We start from the raw sequence: 13751 nt of genomic DNA, 5'->3' as shown, positions 1-13751 counted from the left end.
CTCTCAAGCTTTCCCACCCCTCTGCCTCTGCCTTCCCAACACACAATGATGCTCACTGGCTCCCTTGCAATTGCAAGCTCTGAATAAACAACCTTTGTTTTCATCTGGACGGTCTATAGTTTTACAGGCAAAAATAGACGCTTTTAAGTAAAACTGATACAGGAAGAAAGATGCCTACAATATTGCTGTCATGGTACCAGGGACCTCTGAGGCCATATGCACTGGGTTTTGGGCTTTTGCTTGAGCAGCTACTATGTGCAAATATTCCTCTAGGTGCTGTGTGGGAGCCAGGCGAATCTGGCGCGGCTCCTGGGTGTCGGAAAGCCAGATGAGCACCCGGACGCCTGCCGCAGGAGACAGGACTTGGTGCCTGTGGTAAGGATGGGTTAAGGCGCCATGGGCATTGACAGTGAGCCCTTCTGACGGAGCCACAGGAGTGGCTGGGGGGCGATGCCCAGTGCTTAGGACAAAAAATTTCAAATACAGCAGAATCTGGTCAATATATACTAATCCAACAAGCCCGCCATGGAAAGCAATGCAGATGTTCCTTAAAAAGTTAAAAATAGAGGAATAAAAGGTTGGGGATGTAGCTCAGTGGGAGAGTACGTGCCTAGCATGCACAGAGCCTTGGGCTGAATCCCCAGTACAGCAAAATAAACTTAAAACTGGAATGGTCACACAGCCCAGCAATCCCACTTCTGGGCTTATATCCACAGGAACTGAACCCTGTGCTGAAGAGATGCCTGCTCTCCCGTGTCCAAAGCAGCACTGTTCATGGCGGCCAAGGTGGAGAAACAATGAGTGTCCATCAGCTGACGAGCAAAGAAAATGATACTGTGTGTATGTGAATACTACTTGGTTGAAAAACCAAACCAAAACAAAACAGAAAATCCTATCATTTGCCGACCCTCTCTGGACCTGGAGGGCAGGATGGTAGTCACATAGGCCAGGCCAGGAAGTCAAATACGTGCGATCTCACCTCTGTGTGCATGCCTGCCCACGGGTGCTGCTGTAACAAACGAGTGGGTGATGTGTAAGAGGAGAAGGTTATTCTCTCATCACTGTGGAGGCCAGGAAGCCTGAGATTAAGACAAGACCCTGTCATGAGGGTTTTCTTGTGGTGTCCTCATATGGGGAAAGGCGAAAGGGTAACCAGGACACTTGCTCTGTCCTTACAAGGCAGAAAAGCAAGATAGCAGGATGCTGTGTGCAGCCTCCTTACCACAGCCTGAATCCCATTCACAAGGCAGAGGCCCTGGTGGCCCAGTCACCCCTTAAAGGCCTCCTTCCAACACCGTGTGTTATGAGTGAGTTTCCCCTGAAGGCCATGTGCTGAAGGCTTGCTTGCTAGCCTGGGACACTCTTGGGGGGGTGTGGAACTGTTAAGAGGTGGAGCCTAGCAGGAGGAAGCTAGGTTACGGGGGCGTGGCCTTGAAGGGGACATTGGAACGTTGGCTCCTTTCTGTCTTTCACTTCCAGCTGCCATGGTGTGAGCTCATGATGATGTAGCACATTTGCCACAGGCCCAAAAGCAAGAAGCCAACCAACCACAGACAGAAAGCTCTGAAACTGTGAGCCAAAATAAACCTTTTCTCCCTGTATCGATCACCTCAGGTATTTTGTCACAGTGACAGAAAGCTGGCCAACATGCTATCACACTGGTCACACCTGCTGTTGGAAGAAGACATTCAAACCATAGCACTGTGGAATGCAAAAGAGTCACACTTGCAGAAGCAGAGAGTGGAGTGGTTGTCACCAGGGCTGGGGCATGGAGGAACAGAGATGTTGGTGGAAGAGTATAAGCTTTGGTTACACAATACATGAATAAGCTCTGGGAATCAGATAGGTAACATGGTGACTGCTGTGAATGTTAGTGTCTTGTTTACTTGAAATTTGAGGAGGAGATTTTAAGTGTTCTCACCCCCCCACACACAAACACACACTCATACACACAGATAGTTACTGTGGGAGGTGACGGATGTGCTCATTTGTGGTAATCAGTATACAAAGTATATCTATATCAAATCACTACATTGTATACCTTGCATATGTAGCTTTTTTGTTTTGTTTTGGATTTTTGAAACAAGGTCTTGCTATGTAGCTCAGGCTGGCCTTGAACTCATGGCAATCCTCCTGCCTCAGCCTCCTGAGTGCTGGGATTACAAGCATGTGCCACCACTCCCAGCTTATGTAGCATTTTAACTTGTTAAATATTTGAAAAAATTGTCACTTTAAATTTTACATTTTGTCACACTCAGACCATTAACGATGGGATACAGTCGAAGACTTCCTCTCTCTCCAAATCCTATTCCTCTCTCCCTCCACAAGGGCGCCTTGATTCTCACTCTGAAGCTATTTTGTGAAGGAGCTTCCTTAGCCAGTGATTTCTGGTCGCAGAGCCTGGAAGGCAGGCGTTCCAAGGAGAGGGTACGGCACGGGCCGGTGCATACAAGTGGGGAAAGGGACGTTTGGGACACTTGGGGTTGGGTTGATTTGTCTGCGCGCGCGGTGTCCAGGTTAGGCCGAAGGCGGAGCTAGGCCGACCCAGGCCCTGCCCCTTCCTCCTCCTGGGCCGTGATTGGTCAACGTGCCCTTCCGTTGCTAGGCAGTACCCCTGTATCCCAGGGCCACTCCTGGCTCCTCCTCTGTGCTTTTGGCCACGCCCTCTTCCGGTCCATGATTGGTCCACGCGCCCTTCCCCTTGCCAGGGCAGCACGCCAGCTCTACCACTGGCTCCTCCCCGCGCCTCTCGCCCCGCCCCTTCCCGGCCGCGATGGGGGGGCGACCGGTCTCCATGGAGACGGTGGACGCACCGGAGGAGGTGGCGGGTACTTACCTGCTAGGGACGTGGCGACTGGGACCTAGGCTGAGAGGAGACCATGTCGGATCTGGGCTCCGAGGAGCTGGAGGAGGAGGGAGAGGACAATCTTGGGGTGAGCGCTCCTGCTGGGGTGCGCGGCTCCGGGGTCGGATTGGGGGCGCAGAGGCGGGGACGGAAAAGGAGCCGCTGCCCAGCCGGGACAGGACCGCGCGGCCGCACCCCGAGGCGCGGCGTCCTCCAGTGGACCGCGAAAGGTGAGGCGCAGTGACGTCCGGAGCCGCCCGCCTTGCGCGCCCTCGCTCCCCCCCTCCTCCCATTTAAAGGCGAAGATTCCAGGCGGGGGCTGTGGCTTCCCCTCCTCCCCTTGGGAGCTGCCCTGGGGGGACTTCGCCGCTCCTCCCAGGCGGTAATTTGAGCCCTGCTCCTCCAGGAGTGAGGTGGAGGCTAAAGCTGCTTCCCGGCAGGCAAGCCCGGCTCTGGAGAGTGAGGGCCCGGAGACGTCTGTCCCTAGGAGGCCTGGCTCGGCCGCGCGCTTGTACCCGCCAGCTGACCCGGGCCGAGGAGTGACCCCTCTGAGTCAGCAGAGGGGAGGCAGGGGACGCACGGGGCAGAGAGGCTTCCCCTGCGTTCGTTTACCCTGAGAGCAATTCCTCCGGGAGCCTGAGGGCTGGGATCCCAGGCGGATGGGCAGGCCAGGAGTTAGGGTAGTTTCAGACTCAACAGAAGAATCAAGCAGCTCCTCCGTGAGGTGGCCGGTGCCTGTCCAGCTTCTCCCTGTGTACCCTGGAACTAACAGGCCACTGCGGAGCCGGAAGTGCCTGGGGCCCACTCCTGGCTCCCTGACAGCCAGTGCTCCGTGGGAGGACCAGGGCGAGCTGCAGCGGAACCCGCCCCAGACCCCTTCTGCAGTTAATCTGAGGCTTGTACTTCATCGAGACTTCGCCCTTGCTTAACTGCCTTTCGGGTCCTTTATTCAGGGTCTGCTTCCTGAATCCAACCTACAATCCTTGCCCTGTGAGCTTTCTACTTGGTATCCTCAAAGGACGAAACTAGATTGTAACTTTGGGGCCCATAAGTTTGAAGTTCAGGCCACATTTGGGACCGCTTAGACCAAGGGTTTCTTTCATCTGCAGCCACTCGGGGGAGCTCAGGGTTGGGCACTGGAGCCTCTCCGAGCCGGAGGGGAGGGGGCCGCTGAACATTTTGGTTTAGACTCACCCCGAATCTAGTCCATGAGGCCACACGTTTTCACCACTTGTAGCCCAGGCAGGAATTTCCAGGTGAAACAGAGCTGTTTCTGTCTGAGCCCTTCACCTCTATGCATACGAATACAGTCATACTTGTAATAAATCTACGCATCCAATTCCATGGCGGTTTTAGTTTTAACTCATAAAATACACGTTATTGTATATGTTTAAGGTATCCAACATGATGCCTTAAACTACCCACGTTGTCATTACTGTATTCTTTGGCCATTTTATTACTTTTTGTTTGTCCTGCCTCACCCTCTCTAGTGCTGGGATTACAGACCCACACCACCACACCGGGCTCATTTTATTACTCATTATTCGTATTCTACACTCATGGTGATAAGCATTGGAAAATCGCAAGTAAACTAGCATTATATTTTTCATTGAACTTTGAAAAACTTTTGTTTACTTGAGCTGAGGTCTTGCTATATGGCCCAGACTGGTCTCAAACGCCTGCTGTCAAGTGATCTTTGTGTCTTACACTCCCCTCCCCACATGGCTGAGATAACAGTCCGACACTGGGTCTGAAACACTGGGGCCTGCTGGACAAGCACTCTACTGCTGAGCTACACCTCCGGCCCAACTGACCTTCACGATAGGTCGGGCTGTGAGTGTTTGAACCTCGAGTTTCTTGATAGGGCCTCTGCAGTAGATAAAAAGTAAGCTGAGCTAGGAGCAGTGGGGCCCTTGTATGCCCAGCACTCTCTCCTTGCCTGCAGGACAAAGGTCTTCTCAGGAACAGACACCCCAGGGGGCACCGCAGGAGGAACTGCTTCTGACTGGACCTGTTGGTGGAGGAAGTAGACAGGCCCGCTTGACCTGTCCTGCCTGCTGCAGGCTACTGTCAGCGGGGCCTCCCAGCACAGCCAGTTGAATTCCTCACACGTGGCTGATCGTGGTTTTCCCTTGAGGTTGTGCATCATAAATTGTAGGCTCAGATGTTGGAGGGCCTGAGAGGAGCTTCGTGAAGAGGACACACACACACACACACACACACACACACACACCCCTGCTGTGTGGGCTCATGGTTACCCGCCTCACCTGTGCCGTGGGGCCACTGTGTGTAGCGCCAGGATTGGGGCTCCCACCGGACCTGGGTCTGCACTTGATGCCTGAGCCGTGGTGACCTTGACCCTTCTCCCCAGGAGTACGAAGGGGAGCGAAATGAGGCCGGCGAGCGGCACGGACAGGGCAGAGCCCGGCTGCCCAACGGGGATGTGTACGAAGGCAGCTACGAATTCGGGCAAAGGAGTGGCCAGGTCAGCCTAGCGATGTGGGAGGGTGGCTTCTTTGTGTTTCGTTCTCTGTTAGCAAATCTGCGATTCAATCACATACTCAATGATGTCCTCGATGTATTTCAGGGGATCTACAAGTTTAAAAATGGTGCCCGGTACACTGGACAATATCTTAAAAATAAAAAGCATGGTCAAGGCATTTTTATATATCCAGATGGATCAAGATATGAAGGTAAAATATTATCCCAAAACATGTTTTTTTTTTTAATGTGGCAGAGGTTTTTATCTCTGAACTTATCTGTGGATGTAGAAGTATTCGAAAGCTTAAATTTCTCAAGATTAGTCCGTCATTCAACAAATGCAAACTGTGTGCCTGTGTTCACAGGGCTGACAGGAAAGCCAGAAAGCCTTGTAGTTAACTAGCTAACTGGTTAATTAACTAGAGTGGGAAACGTGGCTGTCCCTGGGGCCAGTGCTTACTCTCCTGGGAGCCCAGTTCTGGACCCAGACCTGGGGCGAGGCCTGGACTCATGGCTCTGTGCCTCTGTTTCTCTTAGATTGCCCTTGCTCTTCACGTGGATGCACTGTTTCTTCAAACCTAGTGGTTCCTTCATTTGCTCAGCTGGCTTTCCCATCTCTGTCCCACTTCTGTTATGGAGGGCAGGCCCTAGGAGGGCTCCTTCACCTTCTTCCCCAGAGCCACACCCTTCTGGGCCTCGCTGCCCCTGCTGTGATGACGGCAGTCCATCCCTTCCCCTGGCAGGAGAGCCCGTGGGCAGCGGCTGTGAACCCCAGCACCGTCTGAAGAAGCCTGTGTTCCGGGCTTCCTGTCCCCCGCTTGGGGAAATGATACCTTGTCCATCTACATCCAAGATCTGTGACTCCAGCTTCAGACTGCAGTGCCAAAAGTTGTGACCTTGTGACCGTGTGTGGGTGACTTTTCCTCCCCATGTCTCGGCTTCTGAAGATGGAGTGGGTCAGTGCCTGGTTACCAGGGAGAGTGCAGCGAACGTCCACAGGGATCATGGAGGACCACAAGTGACAGCACCACTTTTCTTTCCCACAGCCCTGGGGACAGGGCCAGGGTCCCTGCACATGCAGGCAAGCCCGCTGCCACTAAGCTGTGCCCCAGCCCTTTTTATGTCACTTTGAGACAAAGTCTTGCTAAGTTGCCCAGGCTAGCCTCCAACTTGCAATCCTCCTGCCTCAGCCTCCTAAGTGGCTGAGAATACAGGTGTGTGCCACACACTTCTTTATGCGGGTGACACATTCTTTACCAGCAAGCTATGCTCTGGCGTCATCTTTCCATCCCTGTGACAAGTATCATCGATGATCACCTTAAAGGAGGGAAGGTTTACTTCGGAGGTTTCTGTCCGTGGTGCAGGAACTCCTGGCAGCTGAACTGCTCACCTCCTGGCAGAGGGAACCAACGAGGATGAGGAGGGCCCGGTCCCCACCCCCAGTGACAGCATTCCTCCCACAAGGTCCCACCTCTTAAAGGTTCCCACATCCGGTAGTCGGGGCTGGAGACCCCTCAGGGACAATTATCCAAGCAGAGCCTTGATCGTCCAGGTCAGAATGAGACCCAGGAACAACAGATGGCAAGCAAAGCCTGCAGGTGGGGACTCTGATCCCGAGACGGGGGGGACAGGGCTCCTGCTCCCCTGGCAGAGACGGCATCTGTGTCCTTCCCTGTCTCGGCAGGCTTTGAACAGTTTAGTTTAGGCCTGTAGGAAATCCTGTCCCAGTTCTGTGAGCCTCATCACACTGCAGTCGCTTCCAATTTTAGTGTAGATATTGATAAATTTGAACAAAATATACAGTATTTCTCTAAGATACCCAGAATATGGATTTTTGGAAGATTCTAATGTGAAAGTTAACCAGCGAAGGCTGCTTCTGACTTACAGGACCTCTGGCACCATGCGTGGGGCCCACGATGTATCTTTTACTGTAATAAAATTTTAAACTTAAACACCATACATTTTGGTGCCCCTGTCTGTGCACAGCCACCTATGCCCCGGGGACCCTGCTCCCCCTGCCTCTCACCCTGCAGGGTGGCTCAGCCTTGGTGCCAGTGGGCACCGGAGGGGTGGAGGGAGGTCACAGACAGACAGGTGAGAGCTGCCCCTGCCATTGAATTTCCTGAGCGCGCTGCTGGGGCTCACGGTGCTGGCCCCTTCCCTCCTCACCAGGCTGGCTTTTGTGCCGTCCCTTCCAGGGGAGTGGGCAGATGACCAGAGGCACGGGCACGGCGTGTACTACTACGTCAACAATGACACCTACACCGGGGAGTGGCTCGCTCACCAAAGGTCTGGCCTCCTCTCCCAGCAAAGCTGTTCATGGAGTGAGAGTGGCAGCCTCTGTTGGCTCCCACTTGCTAGAGAGCGAAGCCCTCAAATGCCATTCAGGGCCTCCCCCAGGCGCTTCCAGGCGGGTGTGCCCGGCGGGGGTGTCGCCAAGCAGGTGTGGCCCAAGGGGCTGGGGTGGCTCCTTAGTGGGGACAGAGCATGCGGATCCCTCACCGACCCATGCAGGGGACAGAGCCCCAGCTCCCACTCTGCCTGAGCCTGGCAGCCAGCCAGCCTCTGTGTGCCTGCCAGTGGCGCAGGAGGCGTCCTTCATGGGACACAGCAGCCGACTTAGCTGCAGCCGGCCTCCACCCCACCGTCTGGCTAGAAACCGTAGGGCTTTGAGCATGCGGAGACAAGCGCGCTGCGGCCCCTTATCTTCACAGGCACGGGCAGGGGACCTACTTCTACGCGGAGACGGGCAGCAAGTATGTGGGCACCTGGGTGCACGGCCAGCAGGTGGGCGCGGCCGAGCTCATCCACCTGAACCACAGATACCAGGGCAAGTTCCTGAACAAAAACGTAAGTCAGGGGCCAGGGGCCTGGGCGGGAAGAGTGCAGCAAGCCCTCCCCTCACCCCTGCTGGGAAGAGCAAGGGGCTATCTGCTCCACACACAAACAGTGGCTGCTGTGCCCCTCAGAGGCCCTCAGAGGGCAGAGCTGGGCGCCAGGGAGGCGGGGCGGGGCGGGGCTCTTTCCCTGAGCATCGGCAGGCTGCCCTTCAGGGTCCGGCAGCCACTCCCTGTTAGGACACCTCTCAGCCTCTGCTGGTCGTGCCCTGCTGGCTGGTGAATCAGAGGTCAGATATCTACTCTAGCTTCCTTTCCCCCGTGAGGGGAGGTGGTGGAGCCCGGGGAGGGAGATCCCAAGCTCCGTCCTCTGCTGCTGGCCAGCCCACTGCTTGTGGTCAGGGAGGGACTGAGCCCTGCCCAGAGTGCTGGCCCGGGCTTGTGTGTACCTCTGGCTTCCAGCTCCCACCACTCAGAGGACTCCAGTTTCGCTTGCTTTTCTTGTACCAAGGGCTCATAGGATGCAGAGGAACTCAGGGTAATTCATACCCCACCACATGGGCATTCTCGGTGGCTCTGACTGGGGTGCAAGCAGAAACTGTCCCCGAGGAGACTTTGCTGAGCAAATGAGTGGTGTCAGAGGCTGACACGGGGAATGCTCAACTCTTAATACATCTCTCCAATTTTCATTTGCGTATAGTTCGTGCCTTACCCATGAATTTGGCAGGCTCAGTAAGCTAGGCTAGGTTGATCTGAAAGAGTAAGAGTGAAATAGAGGGTTTGTTCTTCTAGTTAGTAAGAAACTTAGGTTACTCAGAGAATCCACCAGGGTTTTCTAACTGTAAAGCATCGGGGCACTGGAATGGGCCCCTCTGACCCTCCCGCCCAGGCCCACCCACTTCCCCCTCCGTGTGTGCCCCCACTGTTTCTGTTCTCTCTCTGCCCCTGCCTCTCTCTCACAGACAGCTGGTGCAGAAGCACAGTTCTGAGATTTGAATCACACAAACAGGGTCACGCTGTATCGGGACCCAGGGAGGTGTCTGTCTCTTCCTTGCACACGTGGGGTGTTGAAGGGAATGTAAGCAGGCTGCTGGTTGGGACTGAGCTCCTGCCCTAGGCCCTGCAGGTCACACCAAATGGGGCCACTCATGCCAAAGTTCTGTGTCACCAGGCACAGCGAGGTTGTTGATCTGACCTCCCGGCAGCCAGGAGAGGCAGCCTCACCCCAGACAGGGCGGGAATGGCAAGGGTGTCCTCACCGCAGCCTTGTAAGCAGTGACTTTGAAATGGCCCGTCTGACTATCATTCTCTGCTTCCTTATTAGCCCTTCTGTCTATAAATCAGCCTCGTGCTTGCTCATTGGAACACACGTTCTATTTCGAGAGAGTTGTTGCCCAAACCTAGAATCGCAAATAAAAGCTAAGGAGATTTTAAAACTAATTTTATTCTAGTTTTGTCTCTTGACAGTAATGTTTGTGCAGGATAATTTATGTAGTATTTACGTAGATAATGGATTTACCAAATGTATAAGTACTGAAATTCTTTTGGTTCCCGATGTTGGGAACCGAACTCAGGTCCTTGAACTTGCCAGGCAAGTGCAGCACCGCTGAGCTACACCCTTAGGCCCATAGGTACTGAGCTTTTAAATTGACTCATCATGGGAGTTGTTCTAAGCAGCTCTGCCAACTTATATTCTCAACAATAGAATATGAGTCTATCACATGTTCTCACCAACCTTGGGTATGATCAGTCTTTAATTTTATTTTTTTTGCTTTTTGTTTTTTTAAAAAATGTAAAAATGTTGTCCCATTGTTTGAAAGTGTCCTTCCCTGGTTACTAGCGAGGCCAAGCATCTCCCACACTTTCTCAGAAAATCTCCTGCTTGTGTCCTTGGTGAGCTTATTAGGCAGTGTGATTTGAGGTAGGATTCACAGATGAGTGAAGCAGACCAGAAAGCAGACAAAACCATTGAGCGCTTGGTAAAGGTGCCATTTCAAACGAATGAACATGTGAGGGGTAGGGCCAGGAACTGGTCTGGGACAACCAGATCACCATTTGGGAGAAGATTAAGTCAGAATTCATCCCTTAGCGTATAGATGAAGGTATTTTCTAAAGTCAAATTTAAATATAACCAAGATAATCAGATACAGAAGAAATAAGTGAATATTTATTACCTTTGAAATTAGGAAAGAGGACTTTTTACACAGACTCATAAAGGAAAAAGCAATAGATTTGGTTACATAAAGATAATCCCTTATTAGAGCCAGGCTTGGTGGTGCATGCCTGTAATCCTAGCACTCTGGGAGGCTGAAACAGGAGGATCAGAAGTTCGAGCCCAGCCTAGGGAATCTAGTGACTTATTGAGACCCTGTCTCAGAAAGAAAAAAAGCTGAAGACAGAGCTCAGGGTGAAGGCCCTGGGTTCAATCCTTGGTAACACACACATACACACACACACACACAAACACACACCCCTTTCTAGACTAGGAAACACTGAAGAAAACTTAAGAGACAAGTGACAAATGTACTAGGATATTTGCAACATTTAATATGTGAAGATTTATGTCTGTCCATGTGGTTTAAATAATCCCCATAAATATGTACAATGATAACATGTTAATCAAAAACTTATAAAAAAGTTTAAGGAAGTGTTAATTGCTCTGGTTTGATTATTACACAGTACATATATATATATATGAAATTACCACACAGTAACCCATAAATTTATACAATTAAAATCGAATTTTAAAAATATTTTAAAATCTTGAAAAAAAATCTAGCCTTGCCAATAACTTGAAAGGTGCAGCTAAAAATGCTGAGATTCCTGTTTTTTATATAAAGATCCTGTAAGGAGAGGACAGGATGGTCATGCCCAGAAAATCGAGAGCCTGGAGCCTCTGAAATAGTGTAGGAAAAGGTCATCAAGACCTCGCTCTGGACAGAATACATATGATTTGTTCTGGAATTCTCTAAAATCTACCCCAAAGATTTAATTCAGAATGCATTTGCTAAGAAAAGAAATGCATTTGTCAAAGAAAAAAAAAAGGCATAGCAAATGTCAACAACAGTGAATGATTAAAGTAGATTATATTCCACAGATGAAATTAAAACCAGGCTGACAACTGGCTAAAAATAGTTACTGTGTAATTATGGTCAGATGTTTGTTAGAAAAACAAAACCCTACCTGCTAGAAACAAAGTAGCAGAACATTTCAAGATGCTGGTAGCAGTTGGGTCTGGCTGGTTTGCCAGTGGGGGCTGACTTGCTCAAATTTTTATGATGATTAACATCACTTGCAGATAGCAGTAAAATGTGGTGGAAGTTTTCAAAAATACGCGAAATGGGACATACGCTTTGCAGTTTCATTAGTCGTTCGGTCATAAAGCATAACCTGCGTCAGACTTCACCCAGTGGCCGGGCTCAGGTGGGAGGTGGGCAGGGATGTGATGTTCGATGTTTCCCTTGGGTGGAGCCTCGATCTGTCTCCCCTTTGCTCCTAGCCTGTCGGGCCTGGAAAGTACATATTCGACGTTGGATGTGAACAGCATGGCGAGTACCGCCTGACAGATGTGGTAAGTTGAAGAGGGCACGGATTTCTAGATTCATAGACAAAAAAGAGGCGTCGCCATTCCGACTCTGGAGGGTTCCAGATTTGCCTGAAAGTCAGGCTAACTCTTGGCTCCTCTCACATTTCATTGCCCTTTTATATTTTTGTGTGCCTGCACGAAACTGAACTGTCAGAAGTAGCCGACATCACGGACAGTCATTGCCGAAATCTAGGCCGTTTCTGTCCAGAAGACCAGCTTGTCCTGAGCTAGGGATTCGGGGCAGCTTTAGGTCCAGAAATGGCCGCAGAAATCTGGGATGCTCTGACTTGGGAAGCGGCTGTGTGTTGGGGTGATGCGCCCCTCTGGGAGCCTGCTTGATGCATCATTTTCTTTTTTCTCCTTTCCAATACTTAGCATTCATATCAATACTGAATTCTATTAAAAACTAGCCCACTAATGTCGTTGCTACCGGGCACCCACATAAAGATGGGGTGGGTGCTGGGGATGGGTCTGTGGCTGGCTTCCCAGCTTTGCTAGTGTCTGACCTCTGCCTGCAGATAACTAGTGGCTCAGGCAAATGGCTTGATATTATACTAGTCTTGAACCTTTGACTTACTTGTTAACTGATGGGTGTCATTCTCACTTTAAAGAGCAGCCCTGCAGTGTTACCAAAGGCTCCCACACAACCAAGTCTGGCCTCTTTCCTTTGCTTCCAGTATTCCAACCCAGATTATGCAAATGTTGGTAAATTTGTATTTTTTTCACTTAAAATAGGAGATAGTAGAAGAGGAGGAAGAGGAGGAGACCTCAGTCAATGTGGTTCCAAAATGGAAAGCGACCCAGATCACAGAGCTGGCTCTGTGGACCCCGACCCTCCCCGAGCAGAAGCCCCCCTCAGATGGAGCTGGCCCGGAGGAGACGCTCGAGGTGGAGGGTACGGGGCATCCTCGGGGTCACAGCCTGTGTGCCCCGGCCTCAGGGCCGACGGACGCACTCTGGGACGCTCCCGGGGACGCTCCTGGGGGTGGAATGTCAGAGTGGCTGGCGAAGGAGAGCCCAGCCGGAAGCCAGCCTGGAGCCCCGGGCGGGCTGAGGTCCCTGGTCAGCGCCCGGCACGGTCAACTTGGGCTGGGCCCTTCTCATCTGCCGGAGGCTCCCTCCCAGAGGCTGGTAATGTGCCCCAGGGTGAAGCAGGGGCACCGGGCCGCCTTCCTTCCACTGAAAATGGTCAAAAGCCCAAGCAAGTCGGCCTAGGTTGAGTTAGTGACCCTCCTTCTCCTGCCAGCTGGGTACTTCTGTACCTGGCAAGCCCAGGACCTGCCACGCAGCTCTGGCCACCCTTGCTGTCCCCTGCACAGCCTCCCTCTGTGTCCTCTTCCCTGTGGTCACTAATGGTCACCAGCCAGCCAAGGAGGGGTGCTCTGGGGCTGGGGGCCCCCCTCAGGAGGAGGAGAACGAGGGTGCTGGGAAGGCCAGGTAAGGGCAGCGGACCTGGGCCACACCGCCTCTACCTGCTGCCTCGGTCCCTCTGATGCCAGGCGCCACTGAGCTCGAGGAGGAAACCCAGGATCTGCCCAAAGCTTTGGAGGGTGAGCTGGATCTGCGGCCGGGAGAGGAGGACGCGGACACCTGGGAGAACAGTTATGACGTGGACCAGGGTGAGGGCCGTGGCCGCCGGGCAGAGGGGGGTGTGGGCCCCGCAGGCCCCGAGGACTGGGCTCCCCCTCCTTCCTCGAGGTGATGTGAGCGGCCTCCTTCCGGTTCTCCTCAGCAAACGCCAGCTTTGAGGAAGAGGAAGAAAGACAGGCCGAGCTGCAGGACTGAGGGCGGCTCAGCTCGGGAGAGCACGCTGCACCCCAGGCCGGGCCACCAGTCACGGATGCTTCGCATAGTGTGTTAGGTCGGTTTGCGGCTGCAAATAAATCCTCCATAGCCCCTTGTTTCCGGAGTAACTGCTGGTGCGTGTTCTTTGTATTTTAAAATTTTTCTGTTTTTAGAAATTTGTATTAGTACACGGTCGTGATTCATAACAATTAATTCA

At 52.4% G+C, this 13751-nt stretch overlaps 2 protein-coding genes across 2 annotated transcripts in view; one reads left to right on the top strand and one right to left on the bottom strand.

The window, feature by feature from the left end:
* The window catches only part of Slc37a1 (solute carrier family 37 member 1), a 54755-nt gene extending 51746 nt beyond the window's left edge, over positions 1-3009 (bottom strand). The window contains exon 1 of the mRNA XM_087211454.1: positions 2837-3009. The gene's annotated coding sequence lies outside the window, so the exon portion shown is untranslated. The remainder of the gene's footprint in view (positions 1-2836) is intronic.
* On the top strand, positions 2760-13658 carry Rsph1 (radial spoke head component 1). Its single transcript, XM_004842437.4, has 9 exons — positions 2760-2933; positions 5217-5330; positions 5433-5538; positions 7525-7615; positions 8041-8176; positions 11663-11734; positions 12485-12644; positions 13249-13368; positions 13482-13658. The coding sequence occupies exons 1-9, from the start codon at positions 2880-2882 to the stop codon at positions 13532-13534; spliced, it is 906 nt and encodes a 301-aa protein (XP_004842494.1). The 5' UTR covers positions 2760-2879; the 3' UTR covers positions 13535-13658.
* The last annotated feature ends 93 nt before the right edge of the window (positions 13659-13751 follow it).

This window comes from Heterocephalus glaber, unplaced genomic scaffold (genome assembly GCF_053883595.1).
Source record: "Heterocephalus glaber isolate CG9 unplaced genomic scaffold, H.glaber_assembly_v1.0 deba00000122, whole genome shotgun sequence".
In the NCBI taxonomy this organism is placed as follows: domain Eukaryota; kingdom Metazoa; phylum Chordata; class Mammalia; order Rodentia; family Bathyergidae; genus Heterocephalus; species Heterocephalus glaber.
Note: the sequence above shows the minus strand (reverse complement) of the source record. Positions and strands in the feature narration are given on the sequence as shown.